The 24,560-nt window shown below is 36.6% G+C and overlaps 3 protein-coding genes across 6 annotated transcripts in view; 1 reads left to right on the top strand and 2 right to left on the bottom strand.

Moving 5' to 3' along the window:
- LOC127935300 (uncharacterized protein KIAA1522 homolog) overlaps nucleotides 1-901 on the top strand; it is a 36,276-nt gene extending 35,375 nt beyond the window's left edge. For all 3 annotated transcript variants that reach the window (XM_052533042.1, XM_052533041.1, XM_052533043.1), the window contains one exon: nucleotides 65-901. The gene's annotated coding sequence lies outside the window, so the exon portion shown is untranslated. The remainder of the gene's footprint in view (nucleotides 1-64) is intronic.
- Nucleotides 286-7,468, bottom strand: LOC127935301 (tyrosine--tRNA ligase, cytoplasmic-like). Its single transcript, XM_052533044.1, has 13 exons — nucleotides 7,090-7,468; nucleotides 6,757-6,903; nucleotides 6,468-6,643; nucleotides 6,128-6,257; nucleotides 5,466-5,546; nucleotides 4,253-4,345; nucleotides 3,272-3,407; nucleotides 3,116-3,201; nucleotides 2,880-3,015; nucleotides 2,621-2,721; nucleotides 2,346-2,539; nucleotides 2,100-2,241; nucleotides 286-2,011 (listed from the first exon to the last, which is right to left on the bottom strand). The coding sequence occupies exons 1-13, from the start codon at nucleotides 7,144-7,146 to the stop codon at nucleotides 1,901-1,903; spliced, it is 1,590 nt and encodes a 529-aa protein (XP_052389004.1). The 5' UTR covers nucleotides 7,147-7,468; the 3' UTR covers nucleotides 286-1,900.
- A 586-nt stretch (nucleotides 7,469-8,054) lies between these two features.
- LOC127935302 (sodium-dependent lysophosphatidylcholine symporter 1-B) lies at nucleotides 8,055-22,632 on the bottom strand. 2 transcript variants are annotated; one of them, XM_052533046.1, is made up of 15 exons: nucleotides 21,989-22,632; nucleotides 21,762-21,890; nucleotides 19,632-19,757; nucleotides 17,914-18,038; nucleotides 14,067-14,190; nucleotides 13,885-13,963; nucleotides 13,638-13,807; nucleotides 13,455-13,545; nucleotides 12,094-12,212; nucleotides 11,834-11,917; nucleotides 10,731-10,814; nucleotides 10,485-10,597; nucleotides 10,255-10,398; nucleotides 9,823-9,999; nucleotides 8,055-9,620 (listed from the first exon to the last, which is right to left on the bottom strand). In XM_052533046.1, exons 2-15 carry the CDS (start codon nucleotides 21,846-21,848, stop codon nucleotides 9,569-9,571), a joined length of 1,575 nt encoding a protein of 524 aa, XP_052389006.1. In that variant the 5' UTR covers nucleotides 21,849-21,890; nucleotides 21,989-22,632; the 3' UTR covers nucleotides 8,055-9,568. The 2 variants fall into 2 exon arrangements, with proteins under 2 accessions (XP_052389006.1, XP_052389005.1); XM_052533045.1 differs by having other exon boundaries at nucleotides 21,762-22,631.
- Between the last annotated feature and the right edge of the window lie 1,928 nt (nucleotides 22,633-24,560).

Genomic DNA, 24,560 nt, shown 5'->3' with positions numbered 1-24,560 from the left:
TATTCTAGTTTGTGCATTAAATAAAGATGAAACTATGTAAATGATGATTATATTCATTTTTCAGGAAGTACAGAGACTGCATGTTGAAGAGTCAGGACACATGAGTTGAGTTTTGATTGGACTGTTTAGTCACCGTATGGCAAATACAAGAGGACAAAGCAAGTGATGAAAGCCCAAGATGGATCCTGTTCAAGGATCCATGGATACTTAAAAATACCATGGATACTTAAAAGCCTTAGCCTAGAGAAATGGCCTTCAAATGTATGCAAAAAAGCTTTTTCCCAATCTGTTTTATACAATAGCTTTATTACAGCTTTCAAGTATTTTTCTACACAAGTTTGTCTGCTCTGGGAAAAGTCACTTTTACGTTATTGTTGACTTATAAAAGGTAACGACTGCAAGATTGAACTGACATCTAGTGGTCACTAGTGGTAGTAATCACTGCTTGGCGTAAAAACCTGTTATAATTTTATTGACATATCCACATATGTCCAAGCACATAGACTGATTACTAGCTTTTAATGAAAGAAGTTGATTCTACTAACAGTTTTGAAAGTTTTAGTGCTACTGCAGTCAACTTTCAGAATTTGCTTTCAGAAAATATGTATACATGTACAGAACCATCTGTAACTTTATGAATGTTGCAGTATGCTGACCATAGCTGAAACATATACACACAAAACATTTACATATTTACCTTTCTTTAGATAAAAAAGCACTTTGTAAGCTAAATGCTGCATTTATTTTTAAACCAGCAAATAGGAAAAAGTATTACTGCTGTTTCTTCTAAAATTGATGTAAAAGTATGCATACACAAATTCTTTAAAATCGATTTACTTCAAGGTGGGAGTAAAGAGAATTACTACACTGTTTAAAAATAAATAAATATGCATTAAATATATTTATAGATTTACTTTTCTTTTTACTATTTTTAAATTCCTGGTGCTTTTCAACATCACTGACAGCCATACAAACATATCATATATAAGCCCCCAAACCACATTATATTTTTTTTTCTGATGGATGGAAATCCTTTTCCTGTTATCTGGTAAAGCTACCACACCGCTTTTTTTCATATTGTACAACACAATACATACGTGAATTGTAATTTACATGATCTTCTATCAAGCATTACATTTAATTGTTCATATTGTGAAGTTTGAAAATAGGCTCCCAAACTTTTATTGTCAGTTTCATATATTTCAATATTTCTTTTCAGCAGATCAAGCTGTAAATGTACTTTCAGAGACATTTCCATAATTATATCCATAATGACATATTAGAAATAGGGATAAATCATTGCTAATTTCAGTGAATTTGGTTAACATCAGATGAGTTCTGAATGTTATATTACATGAAATTTCATGTTTGTTTGTTTTTTTCCTGTGAAGTACTCTAACTAATCATAAAATATGTATCCGTAACAGTTTATTGTGTATAATATCTCTAAACCATGGTTAAATCGTTTCATTCACTGACCATTGTAACCAATTACCCATTTCCAAACATAGCACTACAGGAGGACCTGAGTTTTAGGATAACAGATGAGCTCCTGCAAAAGTCTTCATTTGTCAGTCAAACAAATGAGCATTGCATTATTTACTGCAGTACTTTGTGTAAAACATCCTGGACGGCAATACATGCAATGTAAAGCACAGACAATACCCATATGTATTCTGCAGCAGTAATCATGTGCTTTTAGATTATTCACAGGTTGATATGGCTGAATGGGACAGTTGAATTTAAATAATGTCATTATAAGCCATTTGCTTCTCCATTAGTCAGTTAACAGTTTTGGATGGCAATGATGAGCAATACCTGACACTGTGCATGTCACAGGGATACCTGGCTGTCATGGAAACTCTAGCTTTGAAGATTTCAAGAACAATTGTGTAGACATCTAGCAAATATTTCCACCCTTCAGTGTTTTACAGGTGATCTGTCCAAGTTTGGTCATCAGATTTTGATCTTTCCATTGTGCAACACACTCGTCTGAGATCTTCAGATCCACCTGAAGAGATCAGTCAAATCATCATACAGCCAAGAATGAGACACAAATATGAATGTTTTAAGAACAAAGATATATAAAACTCACATACCTGCAACTTCTCAAACACCTTTTTCTTTGGTTTCAATTCATCATCTGGTTTGCCTGATTCATATCCTTCAACATAAACACGGTCTCCTGGTGCTGATCCTTCTGGTGGATCCAAAGGCTCCACTTTCCTGGGCTCTTCCTCACTGAAGGCCATCACATTTAGAAAGATAAAAAAAAAAAATAACTATGAGAAGAACTTAGCTGATTGAATGGAATAGTTGAAATGTGGTTTATCAGTCCTACTAACATTGAAGCACAGAGCAGCATGGCTTGGGATTCAATCCCCCTCATCTTTTGGGGCTTTAGGTTGCATAGTAACACAACAAGACGGTCCTGAAGCTGCTCCTGAGAGAGGTAGGCCACCAGTCCACTCACTACAGTCCGTGGCTGTTCCTCGCCCACATCAATCCTCTCTAAATATAGCGAGTCTGCATCTGGATGCTAACAGGTCAAGACACCGAGTTATTTAAACAGCTCCTTACTAGTAACATGAATTGTACAAGTATTGTTGGCTTTCTCTACCTTTTCTACACTGATGACTTTGCCCACTCTGAGGTCCAATCTGGATGGGATGACGTCCTCCTCATCTGCGGTTTGTTTAGGGTTGCCCTTCGCTCCTCCTTCTGGGAGACAATGACAATTTAAACTGTGTGTAAATGGATGTGCAAGTTCCTCCTTTCTCTAAAACTCAATCTAGAACTTGAACAAGCACTATTAAATGGCTTCATAAGTGTAAATGATCATGTCCAAAATGTTTTAGGCATTGTGTATGTTCGCTCACTGTTTTTAGAGGGTTCTGGGTAAGCTGATGCTGCCAGCTTCTTCAACTCTGGGGTCTCAAACTTCTTCCTGATGGGGTCCAACAATTTGTTAAGAGCAACCTCTACTGAAGCCTTCAGGTCACCAGGATGGATTTGCTGCAGGTTAGCAATGAGGGGTCAACATATGATGCTCAACTCAATATAGGTAAACATATGTAATTTGTACATTAAGTAAATGTAAGTAATGTTTAGATACTTCTGCAGCAAAGTCCCTCTCCACTTCCTCATAGTTTTTGTAGACTTTGTCGCCTCCCCACTTTGGATCCCTTTTGATAATAAACTCTGAAATCATAACACAACAACATTAAGCACTTCACTAGATGTTCTCGTTTGCAAATTTGCCTGAGCTCACCTGAGTGCAAAGGGAATAGCACATGTTTAACAAAGGACAGAACTCCATTATTCTCCACATTTCCAGGCTCACAGAAGGCTTTCTTTAACTTCTTCTTCACCTCTTGGTTCTTATCCAGCAAGTCAATCTTGGATTCCTGTAACAGATATGAAAGTTTGAGAATTATGAATGGGAGTAATATTAATCCCGACACCTGGAATATAACTCGGTAACACACACCTTTAACCACGGTTTTCGGTTCAGTTTAGATGAAATAGCACATCAGATTATTTTTTGTGATTTATCATGTAATTTAAAAAACCTCCATTACACTTTCATTACACTGTAGAAAAAAAATTATTATCATATGTCTACTTCAAATTTCTTTGGAGAGAAGTATTGATTTCATGGATTGCTCATTATTAGGGACTATAAATAGATGTAATGATTGTTTCATTCATACTGAACGTGGCAAGGGCGAGAAACTCCACGTGCGCATCACAGAAGTAACAGAACTAATAACACTTCAGGAAACCCCTTATTTAGTAAAAAAACATTCAGCTATTCATGTGAATAAATTAAAAGATAGAAATGCTTTAATTGATGAAACTTGAAGACATTAAACACTCAGCTGCACCAATGTATAGTTTATCTATGTTCTTCAAGCCATCTTGGGTATTTTCATAATAATTCTGTATATTTTTAATCCATTGCTAATTGATATGGCCTCTTTACAGTTTAAAATATATTGTCTGCCTCATTCTGTGATAAGAAGTCGCATCAGATCATGAGAGCAGGTCATTTCAAACATTCAACTGGTTTTGTAGAGTAATAACATGTTCTCTTTTGTTGGACAACAGGTTTAGGAATGCTTCTCATTACATAAGCCTCTATCCCATCCCGTCAAACCAATAGGATTCTTTGATTACATGAATCAATGTGACTGTAAAGCTTTATCTTACAGCTTTCTTGAAATCTCTGAAGGTGTGGATGCTACAGTACCTCCTCAGAGGAGCTCATCTTGCCCCCCGTCAGTCCAGGCACCATTGGGTTCATCATGTGGATACGTTTGGTATACCCGAGAGAGGGCAGATACTGAAAACAAAAGAGAAAAAAAAATAGTTGTGAAAAAAAAAAAAAAAAAACTAAATGTATCCAGCAAACACAACATTTTTCTCTCTCACAACAGACAAGGAAGAGAAGACAATGCTGAATAAAGTCGTAGTTTTTGCTATTTTTGGACCAAAATGTATTTTCGATGCTTCAAAAAATTCTAATGGACCCTCTGATGTCACATGGACTACTTTGATGATGTTTTTCTTACCTTTCTGGACATGGACAGTATACCGTACACACAGCTTCAATGGAGAGACTGAGAGCTCTCGGACTAAATCTTAAATATCTTAAACTGTGTTCTGAAGATAAACGGAGGTCTCACGGGTTTGGAACGACATGAGGGTGAGTCATGAATGACATAATTTTGATTATTGGGTGAACTAACCCTTTAAGGGGACAAACACAAATAACAGATCATTTTGGCTCATAACCAAGTGGCAATTTCAACAAGCTATAAAATAATTATCTTTGGGGTATCTTGAGATAAAGCATAATATATACACTCTGTGGAACAATTTTAAATATTGTATCAATGCATTCTAAGGCACCTTTAACAAAAGTTATATTTTTAATATAAGTGAGCCATTTTGTTGTCCATTCAAGCAACTAACGCCGAATTAAGCTAATTGCTAATTGATGCTAAAATGGGCACAGGCATTTATAAGCTATTTAAAAGCAAAGGAAAGGTAGGAAACCCCAACAAACCCCACCTTCCGCTGATAACAGTATTAACGGTGTCATTACATGTCAATTAACTGCTGGAAACATTTCCTCACCATCACAACCCAACTTGCCAGACATATCCGATGCATCAGGAACGATTTGTTTTAAGACGGATTAATATATTTCGCTTTGGTGTATGATTACAAGGAAATAAATACCAGCTTTAAATACTGAAACATCTTTTTACAAATATAATAATAGAGTTAGATTTATTTGTATTTCCTACTGGTAAACTAAAGCAAAAGAAGAAGATAAATTTTTTTTTAAATCAAATATTTTTGAGAAGCATCTATTGTGCCTCCTTCACTGTACTGCATAGTTGCACATTAAGTTTAAAACTGTCATATGGAATAAGAAGTGTAAAAATAAAAAGTACCTTCTCTGCTAATGTGAAGATCTTCCTTTGGTCCACACCCCCGAACTGAGCATCTACTTTTAAGTACTCCTCGTCCAGTGCCTGATAGAAATAAAAAAACAATGTCACAGTGTCTGGAACAAGCAGCAAATTAGAATATAATATAATATATCCACTTATAATTAAATGTAGTTTTAAAAAAAGAGAATAAAGTATTCAGAAGTACTGACGTAACCAATCACTACCGTTTTTTTTTTTTTTTTAATACAGTAAAAACAGTAATCTAGCAATATATTAATTTAAAATATTGGCTCATGTAACATTTCACATAATCATCATGTTGGAAACCGTTTTTGTGGAAGAATAGTCAGTTTAAAAGAAAAAAAATAATGCATACAAATTATGTTAATGTCTTTACTGTCACATTTGATCAAGTCAAAGTGCCCTTGCTAAATGAAAGTATTAGGCCTAATTTCTTTCCAAATAAATAAATTGTAGAAAGTGTAGAAATACATAACAAGTAGCATCTTATATTAATGGGTTGTTTACTGACATTTGCACCAATAAGGGGAAAAAAAAGCAGGTTTTGAAAACGTTCACATTATTAGTTAAAACAAATACATACAGACCCTCTCTAGAAGACCACCGATATGAGGAAAATGTCAGCAGAAGAAGATCTGCACCTGTAGTCCAGGATACAGCAGGCCACTCAGAAGAGGATGCTCCACCTGTTTGACCACCTCAGCACCTGCTTTCTTGGCATCGTGTTCAGTGACCATGGATGAGAGCCGGTAAACATCCAGAGTGTACTCTCTACAATAGATCAACCACACAAAACAGTTGCCATCTTCAACAACAACAATTGCAAACAGCTGGTAAAATGTCTAATAAAAATAACTTATACAATCTGTTTCCCAGAACAATGACTAACACTTCCTAAAAACCATGTTCTTGGTCAATTATCATTCATTGTAATTGTTTGAAATCCATGGGTACACCATTTCAATAAACAAGAGCAGCTACCTGCTGAGCTGATAGTCTGTGCCTTTAACGAATCGGAGTTTGTCAAGGGGAACCCCAATGCTCTCCAACATGGCCTTAATGACCTGCTCATAATACTGCACCCTGAGCTCCAGCAGCTCCCAGGGGGCCTTCATGTTGTCCAGATAGGCATGGAGATCAGCAAAGAGGATGGTCACCTACAGAACAGAAACATTAATAGTTGTACACACCAATGCCCTGGTCCACTGTTCAATCATTAAAACATGTACAAGTAAGAATATAAGTTCATATCTTGAAATCAGAAACAAACCTCGCAGCCTGCTTTTAGGAAGTCAGCGATCTTTGACATGGGGACAAAGTAGGCTACATGGGGTTTGCCTGTGGTTGCTGTCCCCCAGTAGACCTTCAGTTCCCTCTCTTTTAGGATCTCCTTTAATCTCTCTTCACCAAGAACCTCCTGAGAACACAACCGGGGCAGAAACAGTCAAAAGAAACTGACAGAACAGACTCCTCATTGACGGTGCATGCAAAAATAATGACATAAATAATTTTACATGGAGATCTACAAAACAATAACAGGTATATTTCAGATGTTAAATGTGTTTATTAGCTGTTGCGGTAAATTTAGGAATATCTTTCTCACCTGAAGGTTTCTGGTGATGAGCTGATGCTTCTCATCAGGACTCCTCTGATCTCCCATGATGTCTGCTGCTACTGTGCGAATTAAGTAATAATTACAGGCGTATATGACAAATAACTAAGATAAACTCAATTTGTGGCCATATGTCAAAACTGTTATGTTAAGGATTAACTTAGTTATTCAGCCTTGCTCTGAATGAACCGCTGAGAATGACCTGTCTTATCCATTTCAAAGAGCGATCGAAACACTTCAAAACAGGCTGTGGGTCGGTGTTAAAAGTAAAACTATTTCTACAAAATGTCAGTGATAATAGATGGCGAAAGTTCAGTAATATTATAAAAAAAATCCTATGAAATCTCACCGGTGTAGCTTTTCCGGTTGAAAGATTTCATCCGGTATTTCATAATAAAAGCCCCCCATAAATATTTATTTATATGAATGAAAGTTAGTTTATACATTTATATACACTAGTTTACAAAAATATATATATATAACGGTTAAATAATATATATATAACTAAATGTGTATTATTATAATCTATTTGGTTTTGTGACGATAGTGTTGCATCAGCTCTGAACAATCAATGGTCCAGCTGTTCAACAGCAGGAAGAGTAATCGAGTGAGCTGCTGTCTGTCTCCTCCAGGGGGCGCTCTCAGACCGAGCGTGTTGAAACCGCAAGCTTTTTCAGGCATTCTCTCCTTTTTGAATTCAAAAGTATATGAATTCAAATATATGAATTATATGAACACTTTGAAAACGAATAGATACCGCAGTCCATATTGTGTTTTAAAACTTATACTGATATTTTATGTACACTGAAGGAAACCACAGTGAAAAGGAATTTTGATTTCGTACGATTTGAATAAAACTTATTGTCCAAAATAAATAAAGGATGCAAGCTCTCTTTCTCTAAATAAACAGATATATAGACAGACAGACATATATTTTTATATAAATGTTATATGTATAAAATGTTTTCATATTTTATTGTATAAGATGCTATGTGTGTGTTTTGGTAACATCATTTCTTTTCAACAATTACACACAATTGCACTTAGAACAACTCCATCCCACCAAAAAGCACACACATCTATGTACAAATGTGTATAACAAATTTGCTCAGTATATGTATTCTTTTTTTTTTTTTTATATCAGAATACGGAAAGTGTAACAGATCACCAAAAACCAGTGTTAATGAGAATAGGGGACAAAAATGTTACAGATGCATCAATACAAAATTGACACGTGTTAGAAAATGCTATTAAACATGCACTGAAAAAATTTCAATGTGCATCATATGTACATATGCACAACAGAAGACATTTACACATTATTTACAAGCCATTCCATTTCCCCCCAAACAGAAAATGTAAAACATGACTTCATATTTTCAGATGGCTATGTACATACAGTATATCACAACACTTACAGATGGTATAGAAACCCTTGGCATTCAGATATTTGACAAAGATGTTACAGGCAGAGAACTATACAATAATAAAAGCCCTTTTGAGATAATTACTGTACCGACACTGACACTGAACAAACTAACAGTGGTGTCATCTGTAAATACACTGATTGGCTTTTACAAAGGAATTAATGGCATAATAGACATTATTCTACATACAGCAAATGCCCTTTTGTAGGTGATGGAGGCCCTTAAACAAGATAAATTAAGGAAGATGGGAGAACCAGACAATCAAACCAAAATATGATTTAAAACAAAAAAGTAATAAATAATTTTGTACGTTTCTCCCTCAACACATCCCTCTGAAAGAGTAAACCCAGGGGGAGTAGAAATAGGTTTAAAAAAATAATAATACAAAATACCAGAAGGTGTACATGAAGGAAAGTACATGAAATAAACAATAACCTTCTGTGCACAATACTGAAGTCTGACGTAATCAAACTATTCTCAGGTCTCTCAAGATTGCTTAACCAATAAGATGCACAAAAGCTTATATAAATATTAAATTATAAACAAATATTACTCGCATTGTGTACGGTTTCACAGATATCCCTCCCAAAATGTACCTTTCAATCATGATCTTAATGCATTTTTGGTTTTGGCAAAAAAAAAAAAAAAAAAAAAAGTTACTAAATGTTTCAAGTTTCATCTTATGGTAGACATGTCTTGGATCATTTTTAGTACACTTTAGAGGTGTGCTTATCGAAAGCTGGCTTTTTTTGGCCATTGCTTTGAGATCCTATACCAGCGAGTAGCACAAACACGGGAGAAAAACACACACACAAGCCTGCCTTTCGGTTTTGTGCAACTCAGGGAAACGTTTCTAGCATCCATTAGCACTTGCAACCGGAAATGGCAAGGCACTTTGAAATGGAGCTGGACAAAGTCTGTTTCATGTTGATTTGTGGTTGTGCACAAGGCTGCATGGTTGGCTCAAAGCATTTGCTCACTTGGTTTCATCTGTGTTGATGTGACACAAGTGGCACAATGTTCGGTCTAGGGTTCCGGTGCCCTTAAACCACATTGAGCTCAGTGGAGTCTGTTTCTGAGTCAATCTCATGTTCTCTGAAAAAGAGTAACACAGGACACAGTTAGCCTAAATATATATACTGTATTTTTTGTTTAAATTACAAGAATGCCATTTAATCCGCTTTAGAGGTTTAAAGGTACAGTGTTCATTTATAGATTTCAAGAATGTTGAGCAGGCTTAACGTCTTTAAGCTAAACATGTGACTGGAAGACTGTTGAAATCAATAGTTGGCTTTACCGTTGTTCATTAAGTAGTTTGCGGTTGCCTTGTCTCTTCTCTTCATTGATTGGATACGAGATGAATATCAGCAGCCCAATAATGATCAAGACTATCGGAGCAGGAGACACCAGGATCTTCAAGGTTAAATCGACTTCGGCGGGTTGCGTGCAACCTCTCGTCACATATCCGGCAAAACTGTTTTAAATAAAAGAAACCAGAGATTAATGTGATTCATGTACATCCAGATAAATCCAACCTCATGACTAATCACCGAATTTCACATTCAACCACTATCCTACACGGTCACGTCTCCAAACCCAAAAGACCAGCGCTTATCGCATTATATCTGAAGATCAGGAGGACAGAACGATTCTCATACAGTAAAACAAAAAGCAGCGCTTATTGGATCATGCAGACTGTAATCCAACTTTACAGGACTGTGAAACTTACTCAAGGCTAAGAGTTGAGACCCCCAAGGAAACTCCAGACGCAAACTTGGTGAAGAACACATAGAAAGAGTAGAAGATGGCTTCGTGCCCTTGAGATTCAGGATTTTGGATTTTAAAGTCATCCACAACATCGGGAAGCATGGACCTGAGCATACAGCAAAACACATTCCATTAATAAAGTGCACCAAATCTGGAACAGCACCTACATTTGTGCATTTCTCGGGTACTTACCATGGCAGGAGGAAGGCCGCTGCAACGCTGACTCCAGCTGCAAAGGACACGACGTATATCACAATAAGATTGCTGGGCAACAAGACCACGGAGACCAGGAAAGGCACAACAGACTGCAAAGAGGATATAAACCATCAGTAACAGGAATCAAAAGCATCAATTACAGTAGATGACAGAGCAGAAGCAGCCGCTGTTGGTCAGTTAGTGGAATTAACTGAAGGTTTGTGTGCCGCTGCCAATACTTACTGTAGTCCCAATATACACGGCAGTCTTCTTGCCAAATTTAGTGAGGAACCACTGCCAAAATGGGATAGCAAGCGTGGCGGAGAGCTGAAATAGAGGAAATTAAAATAGGATTGGCTCAAAGATAACTAAGAGGGTGCAGGTTTAAAAATAATTTTCACTTTTGTCTAAAAGTTGGTCACGCCACATGGTGAATTGGTGATGATTTAGAAGATAACATTTTTGATGATCAATGCTGATAGAGACAGCTGTTTGTAATACAGAAAAAGCTTATCATGACTGATAATGCGTGCAAACGGCATTGGCTAAGATTAGGTTTCTGTGAAAGAAATGAAACGGTCTATGTGTATAGACATGTTCGCATCAATAATAATGCTTCCTGAAACAGCTTTCCAACAACAATACTGGATTAGGTTTCTGTCAAAGAACTGAACCAGTCTGTGTGTTCACACAGGTTCCCACCAATAATAATGCTTCCCAACACACCTTCTCGACAACAATACTGCAATGTTTTGTATCTTATCTAGCACAATGCCTGAAAACATTCTATTCATGCATTTGCCGTCATAGCTCCCTGAACGAGGGTTATTGTAGTCTGAAATAAAAGCAGTTTTTTTACAAGTCTACGATAATACTTATTGTATTCTTAAAGGAATCTAGGATTTGAATACACTGAATCTCAATAACAAAAACACATGAACAAGACTTAATTGTTCTTTGGAACTGGATGAACAACTTTGTCTTCCTTAAAACAATAAATCAAGTTGTTGATTGACAACTTGTCTGCGATCCTGAAGCATTTCGTGGGAATGCGGTGGGAAAGCAGTGAGTTGTGGCTTGGCTAAGGTGCGATACATTACTGGAAACATTAGTCTGTTCACATGATCAGCCCAAATAGAACTTGTATTATGCAAATGTATTATGTAATGTACCTATTAAACACTTTCTTTTTGTACACTTGCCCGTCAAAATGTCAATCATTCCATAATGAATCCACACCTACCTTTACAGACCATACAGAGTCTTTGCAGTCTTTTAGTAGTCAAAAAGTCAATTTAAAATACATTTATGATTTAAAACAAACAAGAGACATTTAGTTTGCTTACCATAATGACGAGAAGGATGTTTTGGAAGTCGTTTCTGAAGCCAAGGGTGTAGCTACAAAACAGTGCAAAGTTTCCTTCCAGAAGCTGCAAGAAATGTTTATAGAAATAATAAGCTGCACAGTATAGACATTACCAAAACAAATAAAGCGATCGCTAAAGGCAACCGTGCTCGTCCATGATGATCACAGCTTTAACAACCCAGACGGCTGGCGGTGACCATGGCTCAACATGAAATGTGTATAATTTGCACAAGAACTCACCATAAAAGCCAGAGAGGTGAAGAGGAAGCCCATGACCAGCTTGACATATGCACCGTGGCCCATCACCATACGAATACCCTGAAAGAATGACATGGACCCGGTCCTAACCCTGCAGGTCTCTGTCAAAGAGAAGAGAGAGGCAACATGAGATGATGGAAACAAATGGCAGTTAATGGTGCTACATTAAAAGAAAAAAATCTAAGTGAAAAGGAAATTGCTGTAACAACCGTATACATTTTGATTAGCTGCTGAAATGCATTTGCATGACAAGGAATCCACCAAAAATGTGTCGTTTAATTGCTCATACACTTTCATTTCTAAGCGTTGAGAACCACTCTAGAGAACACCATTTACTGTACCATGAGCTTCATTTAGACAGCCCTCTCTGTGCAGTGAAAGCTAATCACCCAGCTAAGCTGATTCACTGGCATTTCCCTGCGGCCAGCTGAGCTCTGCTTGTGGGCTAACTACGGACTCAAAGAAACCCGAGCTGTGTGGAAATACCTAGGTACATCTGCAAGCAACTACATGAGATTTACAGTGTACACACTCTTTCTCACTGAAACAGAACGATTGGGTGAGAGATAGAAAATGCATCATTTCCCTGTTTTAAGACAGCCAATAGGCTTTAGTTACATCACAGCCATGAACTATGATTTGCTATTTACTGGTCACTTTCAGATGTAGGGACTTGTTTTGGAGAGCACTGGATTGGACAAAAATCACTGTTGTGCAGCACGGGTCATCAAAATTTCTGTAAAATTACAGCATTTATATTTCTTTTTTTTTAAGGTTAATCTTGTCAATTTTACCAGCATATTAGAAGAACTAACAGCTAACTGCTTAAAAACATTAAAAAAAAAATATATAAAAAAGAAAGAAGAAGCTATACTTTTTTTTTTTAATAAGAAAAACATTACTTTTATTCTGCCAGGAAGAACTAAACTGTTCAAAAGTTACTGTACAGTTAACACACTTAAAATATTACAAAAGATTTCTATTTCAAATATAGAGTGTTCTTTTGGACTTTCTATTCAACTGAAAGAAACTTGGAAAAAGGGTAATGCATCGGTTTCCACAAAATATAAGGCAGCACAACTGTTTTCTAAATCAAATCAGCACATTAGAGAGATTTCTGAATGATCATGTGACCGTAATGATGCTGACAATTCAGCTTTGCATCACAGGAATAAATAATATATTCAAATAGAAAACAGTTATTTTATATTTTAATACATTTTCTTTCTTTTTGACCAAATAAATGCAGCATTGGTGAGCATAATAGACTCCGACCCCAAATATTTAAACACAAGTGCAATGTTAATTACATAACGTGTCTTTATGGTAGTAGTAAAACTTACCTTTTTGTTCTTTCACACCAAGGAACAAGACCATAGCACAGACGACATAAATGCAGCAGATGACACCAGATGCGATCATGTAAGCATTTCTCTGTGGGAACCATATGATACCAGGCATTTAACACCAGTATAGCAAGAGTTTACATTTTGTCAACCTTTAAAGAGGAAAAAAAAAATCCTTACCAGATGCTCCAGCGAAACATGAGGCTCAGTGATGTTGACGGTGGAAGCCACCAGCAGACCTGTGGAGTTCAGCTCCTCACCGGAGCTGATACAAGGAGCGCTAGCCATTCCCACAATCTGTCCTTGAACAGCAGTGCCAATGAGCGTGCCCAAAACCTCAACAGTCATTCCTGAGATAAGAGATGAGCAGTTAGCTGTCAAATTCATAACAGTAGGCATATCTAGCCGGAGGTGCTTTGAAACTCACGGTAGGCTGTGGCCGAATCCCTCTCCTTCTGCTCAGTGCTGATAAACATGGTAAGTGCAGAATACGGTACGTGGAAGCACTGTTTTTGGGGAAAAATTCAATGCCGAAAGGTTAAATTAAATTATGAGGAACTACAGTATAAACACGCTACAACTTATAGTCATAAAAAGACGGTTACTCACTGTCTGTAATGTTTGGAAGGAGCAGTAGAAGATCAGGTACCAAATAACCTTGCCTTGGTCAACAGGTGGCACGTACCAGATGAGGAAATAGCTCAGCACGGCCAACGGGGTAGACAGCACAATCCTGCATGGAAAAGATGTGTGACATTAGAAGAAAGGTACAAAAGGTAAAAAATTAAGTATAACTAGATCGGTATTCTGGTCCCCCATGCTGATAAATGGCTTGGAGATCAGGAACATATAGATGAAGTTTACTAGGTGTTATGTCACTGAACCTTGTCACACTCCAAACCTGTCATTACAGTTCCCTTTCTTCTGATGATGAGAGATTAGAGAACTCCCTGTCTCTGTTCAGTGACTTGTGTGGCCAACAGGATGCTGAAGTGCAAGAACACGGTCTGTTTTTAATCTGTAGCATCTGTACCACAAGCAAATACCATTTCAGTTACGTTACACTTCACAGAACTGGACAGTTTATGGGAAAAGTGGAGTCTCATTTGGTAGTTTTTTTCTAGAGCATACCTTAACAGCATCAGAGCTCACAGAATTCCCGTAATTTAACCAGAATAGAAGTGTTTGAATTCAGCCAGTTTGTTCCCCGCCCCTCTCCACCCCCTTTTGTTTGTTTATTAAATATTTTGGCTAATTCAATAATGCTTTCATCTAACAATAAGACCACAGTAGGACCACACATGATTTAATCATTAATGCTATTTTCCAGAAAACTTTGTCAGATTTCACATGAACCTGTCTGGGTTACATTTCTAGTTTAAAAAGGTATTATGGTGAATTTTGATACTAGAGTCATGTTATTCAAGAGAATCTAATGTGCAAATATGCATGTCAAATGTTTTCACTGAGCTACAGGATACAACTGTCATTATACATTTTTTGCAAAAACAATTTTTTAGCCTCCAATTATAAATGAATATTTCACTTACAGTAGTCATCATTTTGATTAGATATTGGACCTTGTCTGCACTAAACAAAAAATCATTTGTCGATACAAAACTAATAAGACATGAAGGTAGGACTGAGGTTACTGAAGTGCATTTTCAATAAATGCACCTGAATTGAAGTGCATTTTCAAGATGCAAATCATCTGAACTGATGGGGGAATACCCTGGGAACTAAAAAGTACAAAACTCTTATGACAGCCGTTTTGACCTACATTTCATTACCATGTTTTATCCCACTAATATACTAGGGTACAATATCATTTCTTCAATCGATTAAAACATTTGTTATGAAAATAAACTGCATTAATTTTAGATTTATCAACTGTTTCTTGTATCTGTTTGTAATTTGAATTCTTCAGAGCAAGAAAAAGCAAAAAGGTGCAACTAGTTAACAGTTCAAAATATATCGCACTCTACCAGCAGGGGTGCCATTTGAACTAAAATAACCCCAGTATGCCGGCATAGTTTTGAAGTGGATGTTGTCTGCCTCCCTCTCACTCTGATTGGACGACAGAGGTGGTGTGTTGTGGGTTGGACCACTCGAGTTGCTGCATATTGCATAAACCAAACCCCCAATTCATGCAGCACAAAAAAGGAGTGCCATCCTTCTGAGCCCAGCAGCACAAGACAAATGTGTTATTAATTCCATTCACTGAATTCAATCCACATGACATGAGTCGCTTATAGACAGAAAATATCCCATGTATTACAGAAGATCATAGCCACTCTTAGCACTTCAGAACTTCACGTTCAACTATTGATACTTTCTATACAGTAACCCAGTATTTCAGCTCATGTCATTTGGAATTGTGTCTAACCTTTGCGATGAATTCCCTTTCAGGATTATGATAGCTTAACTCGCTTGTGAGCATTAATAATGCATGTGATCAAGAGTCAAGAAAATTTTATTAGACAGGCTTGTGGTTTATATGATTCCCCATGGGGATAGTTAGGGAAAACCCACATATACCCATAACTACACCAAAAAAAACAGTCTCATGCTCTCCCAAGTGACATCAAAGCACAAATCTGGGCGTCACTAGGGATCTTGTAAACACACAGTCCTGAGAGGATACAACCCTCTTGCTTGGATCCAGTGTGACTGAAATGAGCTCATTAGGGCAGAACTTGCTCACCAGCTTCCTACCAGATTCCTTCACATGCACCGAGTCCAGATAGAGAGCAGATGTAACCCCCTCCCCACTTCCCATCACTTCCTCGAAATGGTTTCCCAATTATTCACACAACGAGTGACCTCCCATTTCTGAGAACTTAAAAAAGCCACCACAGCATACTTCAAACAAACCATAATTTGGAAAATAAGATGGAGAAGGTAAACCCTGTACAGTGCTTTTGATGTTAGCCTGACCGCCTATTTTCTGAGGATAAGAAAATACCAGCTAAGACATGTTAAACTGGTTATTTGCTTCATTTGGGTCAAAACCCAATAAGACTTTTTCATCAGTCCCGCAAAAGCCTTCATTGTGTAGAGAACCACACAAGCATTCTATAAAGCATTTTCTCCATCATGTCCTCCATCGCTGTGGACATCACTATCACTACAGATAACCTTGTTGTGATCGTAGGGTGAAGGGTCACTAGTTGCAAAATTAATATTTCTCTGTTTGGTGTTGTTGGAAAGAGCTGTTCATCAGTCAAATTATGTGCTGAATCTTCAGAAAAATACTGGTCACCAAGCCCAGGTGGTCAAACTAAATACAGTATTAGTTATTTAATTTATGATCATTTGATCATCTGACCACATATGCTTGGCTCTCTCACTTAAAGACTACAACTCCTGACATTTCACAATGACAGAGAAATGGGTGAAGAGAGAAAGCAAGTGACGGAGTAGAGGGATTCATTTGGGCTGCTTTTCAAATGCAATCGAGGAAGCTGCCGAGTTAGTGGAGGGTAGAATTGTAAAACTAATCAAGCAGACAGTTACTACAGGCAACATGCTCCTTAAACAAGAACGATTCTGAGTCTTGTTCAGTGTTTAATGGGAAAGATGGCTCAAGACAGTAAAGCGCTGGATTACTAGACATTAGGGGTGTAATGGTCCGCAAAAATCACGGTTCAGTATGTACCTTAGTTTTAAAGTCACGGTTCGGTTCATTTTTGGTACAGTAAGGGAAAGAAAGGCAAACATTAAACTGCAGGTTGTTTATTACTATACACTTTTTTTAAAACACTAATAATAATAATATTATTATTATTATTATTATTATTATTATTTATATTATTATTATTTATATATATATATATTATAAAAAAATAAAATTCTGCTGCAAAGTTCTACACTAAATAAAATACTCTGTCTCAAACCAATATCACATAATAAAATATAATGAAGAATATAAATAAATAACTGATTACAGTGCAGCATTACCAATCCCAGCTTGTAGGCCTGCTCATATTTATATATAACTTTTTTACACTTAAGTGTAAAGTGCAGCATCAACAGTTTCATTTTTTAGAGCTGCTCAGATTTCGTTATTGCGTTGGACCGATCGGAATTAAGAGCAAAGGTGTGTTTAAATGCAGACGGGAGCTGCATTTGAATTACAATAATTTTTTTCCTAGTTGTAGTAATGTTCACACTCGCGTGATGCCTTTTGAAAACATCAGAATCAGCTGCAGATTCCCAGGCGGGATTTGCGCTGAACGCGGAAACTTCTGCCAGTTAATATGTTTGTGTGGAAACACGAAAATTTACCTATGGTTCCGCACACAAAATATTGCATTTGGTCATTCGGTACACACGTGCACCGTACCGAAAGCCCTGTACCGAAATGGTCCGGTACGAATACACGTACCCTTACACCCCTACTAGACATTAAAGTATTGGAGAAATCCAGTGAAACTGCAGGTGAAGAAAGACTTACCAGGGCATCATTCGTCCAAATCTGGTCCAGGGACTCCGGCTGACTAGAAAGCCCACCGTAGGGTCTGTGATGGCATCCCATGCTCGACCCACAAACAAGATGATGGAGGCATAAAATGGGTCCAACTATCAAGAAAAGAGAAAGAGCAGAATGTCATCATCTTACCTAAAACACATCACAGGATGAGCGTTTCCCAAAAACTTTTATTCAGCATCAGAATGGACTAAATAACTCAAACTAAAAGATGAAATACCAACATGAAAAAAATTAAAGTGAAAGAAAAGTAAACTTTTTGAAACAAAAATGTCTGCTTCATATTACTTATTTATATTGGTGATAAAGAAGAGATATGCACCACAACAAATCAGTTGCAGATATGACTTTTCACGATAAATTTACAAATATTTATACCATGTAGAGGACTGAGTAGCATGTAAACTACAACTACTTTTAACAGATATCAGGAGGAGCACGGGGCCTGCTCAATGACCTTTAGATACATGAGTTACTCCGCTGAAACGGTTTTACTTCCAGTACAACACACTTGCAAAACTGCTGGAGGAATCTGAAATGTTGCACAGATCGAGTGCTTCATGCTGACATTGTGTATTGTAGGAATAACTGTTAATTATAGGATTAAACACAGAAAAAAAAAAAAAAAAAAGAGAGAGAGAGAGAACTCACACTGGGAACCTGTCTTCCGTAGTTAGTGGTTACATGATAAATACTGAAGGCTATTAGAACAATCCTATTCAGACTGTTTAATCTGGCCAATCGGCATGCCAAGACTACAGTAGCTCCCAAAAGTTAATGGCATCAAAGACCTTTGCATATCCATTCATTTTCCAGTACAATTCCCCCTTTTTGACTGCACTTGTCACCTCGGACTATGTGGGCAGAGGGAGTAAAGAAACGCACTGGCCTCTGAGGATCGCAATCAGAGTCTACATTCTGCATGTCGATCTGATCAACAGTTCCGAGGCACCCTCCACAAATTCAAAACAGGACAAGACTTTGAAAACATGGTAAGTACAAGTAAACAAACCTGCTGCCCTCTGAGGATCGCAATCAGATTCTACATTCAGCACGTCAATCTGATCTTCAGTTCCAAGTCATTTTCCACAAATTCAAAACAGGACAAGATTTTGAAAATAAGATTTTGAAAAGATATGAGGAAGTTCTTCTTCACAAAAATGGCATCTGAGGTTGCACTAAATATTTACAAATATTTATTTTATGGGTAATAAAAATAAACATTTTGCCAAATGTAGCCAAAGCAACAATATTCATAAAATAAGATTATTTACTCATCTTCCATTTTAATATTGCGCTTTAGTCATTTACATTAGTTTATTATTATAATTTTTTTCAGTGACTTCAATTCAACAGAAATCGGTTGATTTCAATTGTTGTGTACAGTCAATATCATCAAGACCTCTGAAGTGACACAGAGGTCCAAATTATTGGCTGTGAAATACTGTGTTGTGAACTGCTTATATTATGTTAATTTTATGCTATATAATAACTTGTTGAACGAATGGTTTTCACACACACACAAAAAAAGTAATGAGACACCAAGTGTAGCACATTCATGGAAAGTGCCATAAAAAGGTTAAACAGACATTTTAAATTAAAATTCACAGTATGATGAATCCGTTGATTGATCCATATGAATAAGATGTTAGTAAAAAAAAAATCAATCACAAAGTTTCACTCACCAAAGCAACGTCCAGCAGGTAGATCTGAAGGAAGAAGCCGATTGCACATCCCGTTATCTGATATGGTGCTCCACCAATGGCATAACACAACTTGTTGCATACTGACAACCCGCCCCTTGGTTCACACTAGTTTTTTTTTTTTTTTTTAAGAAAAAGGAAGAAACAAAATAATTAAGAATATAGTACAGATGCTATATTCATTCAGGTCATACTAAGTTCTCAGTGGCTTGGCTTGGATTCAAACTAACCTAACTGTAGTGTAATTGAGCACACTGTGGCCAGACACGCTTGAAATTTGGCTTAAGTTTTGAATGGCTAGGATTTCCACTCTCAGACAAGCGCTGGTTTTAATTATGCTAACACTATATACATTTCTGCTTGACTTGCTGTTGGGTTCTAATCCGAAACATAACTTCATTCTCAATTATCTGCCAGCTAGTAGATCGAGGACCTGTTGGTCCATGTTGCATGAGTGGGGCTTTCATTAATCTTGGAACACACATACAAACTTTGCTTGTGATGCAAATAAACAGCTTGGGGGTAAATATGGTTGCTAAATGCTCCAGGAAGTATATAAACTCAATGATTTTGCAATGACACCAAACAGTGAAATACTGCTGTCGAACGGCCTTTTCTACAAGATAACTAATCGTTTCTAGGAAGTGTGATGCCATCCTTTAAATGTCAGGTTTTCCCTTTGACTCCAACCAGTCTCAATTTTAATGATGGTGTTTAAACCATTTACACAAAATAAGGAGAGACAGATCATCTAGAGCAGTGGTTTTAAAACCAGTCCTGCAAGCACCCCTAGAACCTCACATTTTGTATGTCTCCCCATACAAACACACCCATTTCAGATCATGCAGTCTCTACTAATGAGCCGATGAGTTGAATCAGGTGTGATAGATGAGGGAGACACGGAAGATGTGCAGATCTGGGGGTGATGACAGGAACTGTTTGAAAACCACTGATCTAGAACTATCAGGAAAACTTTTGGGATGCAAAATCTATGAATCTTTTGGCTCACCTACATCAGCGATAAAAGCAGGTCACGTTCCACAGCAATAAAGCCATTTTGCATAATATCAACCTCATAAATCAAATGATTACGATGATTTAATTTAGAGTTGCATAGATTATCCATTGTGATGATGTGGCATGTGCACATGTGGAATCTAGACTTATCTATTAGGGGGGTCAATTAATTAGGGCTTTGTATTACACATCCAAAAGTTCCAAAACATGTAAAGCTGTTGGGTGATCGGTAGAATAATTGCTATATATACACATTTTTATTGAAGGAATAATTGACAGTATATATGACATTATTTAAAATCAATGCAAATTCTTAAAATAGTAAAGTTTTTATTGACAATTCACAAAACATTGGAAACTTAAACTGTGTATGCACTTACTGGGCAGAGAGAAAGAGCTTTTATTTATTTATAATATTGTTTGGTATTTGTCCTAGGTTTTTTTTTTTTTTTTTGCTGTAATAAGGTGTCAATAGTGTAGCAGTCTCTTTGAAATCTTTACAAAAAAAAAATAAAAAATACAATAAAATCAAGACCTTATCTGTCAGCCAGTTGGATGTTGTGAAATATTTTATTGAAATATGTTCTACTCATTTAATTAATTTCACTAGATTTAACAGTTAGCCTACTTGTGATATTGGGTTTAGGGGAAATTACACCCAAATATGATTATATATATATATATATATATATATATATATATTTTTTTTTTTTTTTTTTTTTTTTTTTTTTTTCAGATACTCTCAAGAATTCTCTCATTTAATTGAATATACTTTTGTTCAATTCAGTCATCTCTGAAGGAGGAAAAATGGAGCCATGTAGCTATATCACGATGAAACTATATGATAAAATTGCTCTGGAGTTGAACAGTCAAAGAATGCATGTGTAATCGGTCTAATAATAGTTATTTAAAAGGCTACGCGTCGCGAGCAGAGCGTGCTCAATTCAACCTGACAAAATGACACGTCGATCAAGCTCGCTCTCTCGCCGCTATGTGTCTGATCAACAGCGGAACCATGTGCATGTGAAACACGTAGTCTGCGCTGCTAATTAACGTATAGATGAATGGAAGCATAAATTATTTTCAGTTTCTTACCTTTGCAGCCCGTTTGATTCCGTCTGGGCTGGGTGTTTGAAGCAGACTGGCATTAGAGTACTGCTCTGCGCCCTCTCCTCGTGCCATCTCGTTCTTGGAGATTTACGTTTAAAGTCGTTAAGACCTTACCTATGAATCCAGTTTTTGAATGATATTAAATAAACAAGGGAAACACATAAACCTGCTTAATTAAAACAACAACAACAAAGCTGCTACTGTTTGCGTACGCCGTGTTCTCCGGAATCAACCTGTGTTTCTATAGATCGCTGTACCAGACAGCTGTAGTGGAGTAGCACTTGAAGACTTGGAAACTCCACCCACTTCTAAGACTCATTCATTCTAATCTAACTCCTCCCTTTATCCTCGTATGATTTTTCACCCTGTGTCAGGACAGGAGTCAGGACGGGAGTGTTGCAAACTGCTTTCAATTAAAAGTAACTAAAACTTGTGTCTAAATGTAACTAGCATAGATATCATATGTTTTTTTTAGATCATTAAAGGGTTAGTTCACCCAAAAAGGAAAATTATGTCATTAACGACTCGCCCTCATGTCTTTCCAAACCCGTAAGATCTTCTTTCATCTTCGGAACACAGTTTAAGATATTTTAGATTTAGTCAGAGCTTTCTGTCCCTACATTGAAAGTGTGTGTACGGTATACTGTCCATGTCCAGAAAGGTAAGAAAAACATCATCAAAGTAGTCCATGTGACATCAGAGGGTCCGTTAGAATTTTTAGAAGCATCGAAAATACATTTTGGTCCAAAAATAGCAAAAACATGACTTTATTCAGCATTTTCTTCTCTTCCGTGTCTGTTGTGAGCGCGTTCACTGCAGTGTAGTGATATCCGTTTCGCGAACAAATCATTTGATTTAACCGGCTCTTCTTGAACCAAATTGGACTGAATCGTTTGAAACTGTTTGCATATCCAATAATCATTAATCCACAATTCACTGATCTATATAAAGATGAATGTAGATCAGTGGGCAAGATGAGAACTTAGATAAGGTTTGTCCAAGAAGTTGCTATATTGGTCCCAGTGAAGTCGCTAAATTTCATTCAATGAAAGGCTGTGCTTATGCTTTCCATTCAGCAATACATTCAGAGAAATAGCTGTCATTGGAGTCACGCAGAGTATGCATGATATATACCATGCCACATGGAGACTGTGACTTTACTGTTTACTCACACACACATATTGGTGGGCATCCATCCAACATAACTTGAAAATATACACACCATAGTGTTTAGAGAGTTTCAGGTTCAATGTGTGTCAACAGAAGATAAGATAACAGGCTGTTTGGTGAAGACTTTTAGTGTCAGATGTGTTTGGGATTATTCACATGTCGTTATTCACCAAAACGCCAAAACACTGGGGCAGAGGCACCAAGAGCCATTACATTACTATCATTAAAAGGTGATAGTCTCAGTAGTCTGGTTCATTTGACTAACAATAAGAGAATTATTAAGAATTATTATTATTATTATTATTGCTTAAGACAATCATTTGTCTGATGTCATCATATTTAACTTAAATGCTCAATACTCTACTTCACCTTAGTTTTTCATGCAATGCTATGTCAGAACATAGGATCAGCATCTTTTAAAAATGATTCTTAAATTTGTAACCACAAAGTGATCGGTTGAAAAAAATTAAAGATTATTTGGATACATCTGACTGATATAGCATGGCCTTTTGATTTACTGGCCAAAAAAGAAGTTTATTTATAACCAGTTAATTAAATCTTTTTATTCATATCAACCTTTTAAAAAGTGCATTCAAGTGCAGTTGTGAATAGATAAGTGTAAAATAAATGAATAAATAGCATGTAAAAAATGGTAAAACAACAGTACCATTAGTTAATGTTAGCTGCAACTAACAGTGCATTTGTTGCAGTTGCCTATTAATCATTTTAGTAATTAAAAATATTGCTTAAAAACATTGTTCATTGTAGTTGAAGTCCTTTAAGTAATACAAACTTTAGATTGAAATGTATTACTGAATATTGAAATTAACTTAAATCTAAATATATTGTCACTATAAATCATTGTCAGTTAATGTTTGCTGAAATTATAGTAATGCTGAAATAAACATTAACTAAGACTAATAAATGCTTTAAAAAAATATTTTCATTGTCATGTTGACTAATGTAGTTCACTAAGTAAACAAATGGAGTCTTAAAGTGTTCTAATGTTTCCCAACAAAAATAGAATTCATAATGTTAACCAATCTGAAGTTGATTTGTTAACATTTCCTTCAAATAAATATAATCTTAATATTAGGTGTGCACCGATAAATAACATCTGTTCTGTGTGAAATCACAAACCTGATGGAATTTACCACTGATTAGATAACCGGCTTTAGATGCACATTAATCATCGGCCGATATATATTGTGCACCCCTACTTAACATGATAGAGGCTTTAGTTGATGTTGTGTGTCTGTTTATGATGCATTTTAGTTTGCCATTGAAAGACACAGTGCTGATTCTTATTTACTTGTCTGGGACGAGATGACAAATGTCAAAGTATGCCCAGAGATCATTCTGCTCTTGTTTGCACAATCGCATGGAACCTATGCCATGAAGCATTTATTATTGGTTTTTCACATGGGGGCCTTGAAGTTTTACTGCTCCCCTGTACTTCATGACATGGTCACCCTGAAAACATTATCTTCAGGGTCACATGACCAGAATCCCTGACACTAGCCCTGACCTTGACTCAGTCCTGCATTCACTTTCTGTTACAGGATCAAGCAACAATGAGCTTTTGTAGCTCATGGTTATAATCACAACAAAGTT

The sequence above is a fragment of the Carassius gibelio genome, chromosome A19 (genome assembly GCF_023724105.1).
Source record: "Carassius gibelio isolate Cgi1373 ecotype wild population from Czech Republic chromosome A19, carGib1.2-hapl.c, whole genome shotgun sequence".
In the NCBI taxonomy this organism is placed as follows: Eukaryota; Metazoa; Chordata; class Actinopteri; order Cypriniformes; family Cyprinidae; genus Carassius; species Carassius gibelio.
Note: the sequence above shows the minus strand (reverse complement) of the source record. Positions and strands in the feature narration are given on the sequence as shown.

What these genes read in the sequence shown, in the direction of transcription:
- LOC127935301 (XM_052533044.1), bottom strand. Translation starts at nt 7,146, where the DNA reads ATGGGAGATCAGAGGAGTCCTGATGAGAAGCATCAGCTCATCACCAGA. An exon ending in TCTTCACATTAGCAGAGAAG is followed by an intron (nt 4,346 to 5,465) that starts GTACTTTTTATT and finishes TTTTGTTTTCAG; the next exon opens with TATCTGCCCTCTCTCGGGTA. An exon ending in AAGTCATCAGTGTAGAAAAG is followed by an intron (nt 2,540 to 2,620) that starts GTAGAGAAAGCC and finishes TTGACCTGTTAG; the next exon opens with CATCCAGATGCAGACTCGCT.
- LOC127935302 (XM_052533046.1), bottom strand. Translation starts at nt 21,848, where the DNA reads ATGGCACGAGGAGAGGGCGCAGAGCAGTACTCTAATGCCAGTCTGCTT. An exon ending in CCGTGTATATTGGGACTACA is followed by an intron (nt 10,598 to 10,730) that starts GTAAGTATTGGC and finishes TCCTCTTTGCAG; the next exon opens with TCTGTTGTGCCTTTCCTGGT. An exon ending in GTCTCAACTCTTAGCCTTGA is followed by an intron (nt 10,000 to 10,254) that starts GTAAGTTTCACA and finishes TATTTAAAACAG; the next exon opens with TTTTGCCGGATATGTGACGA.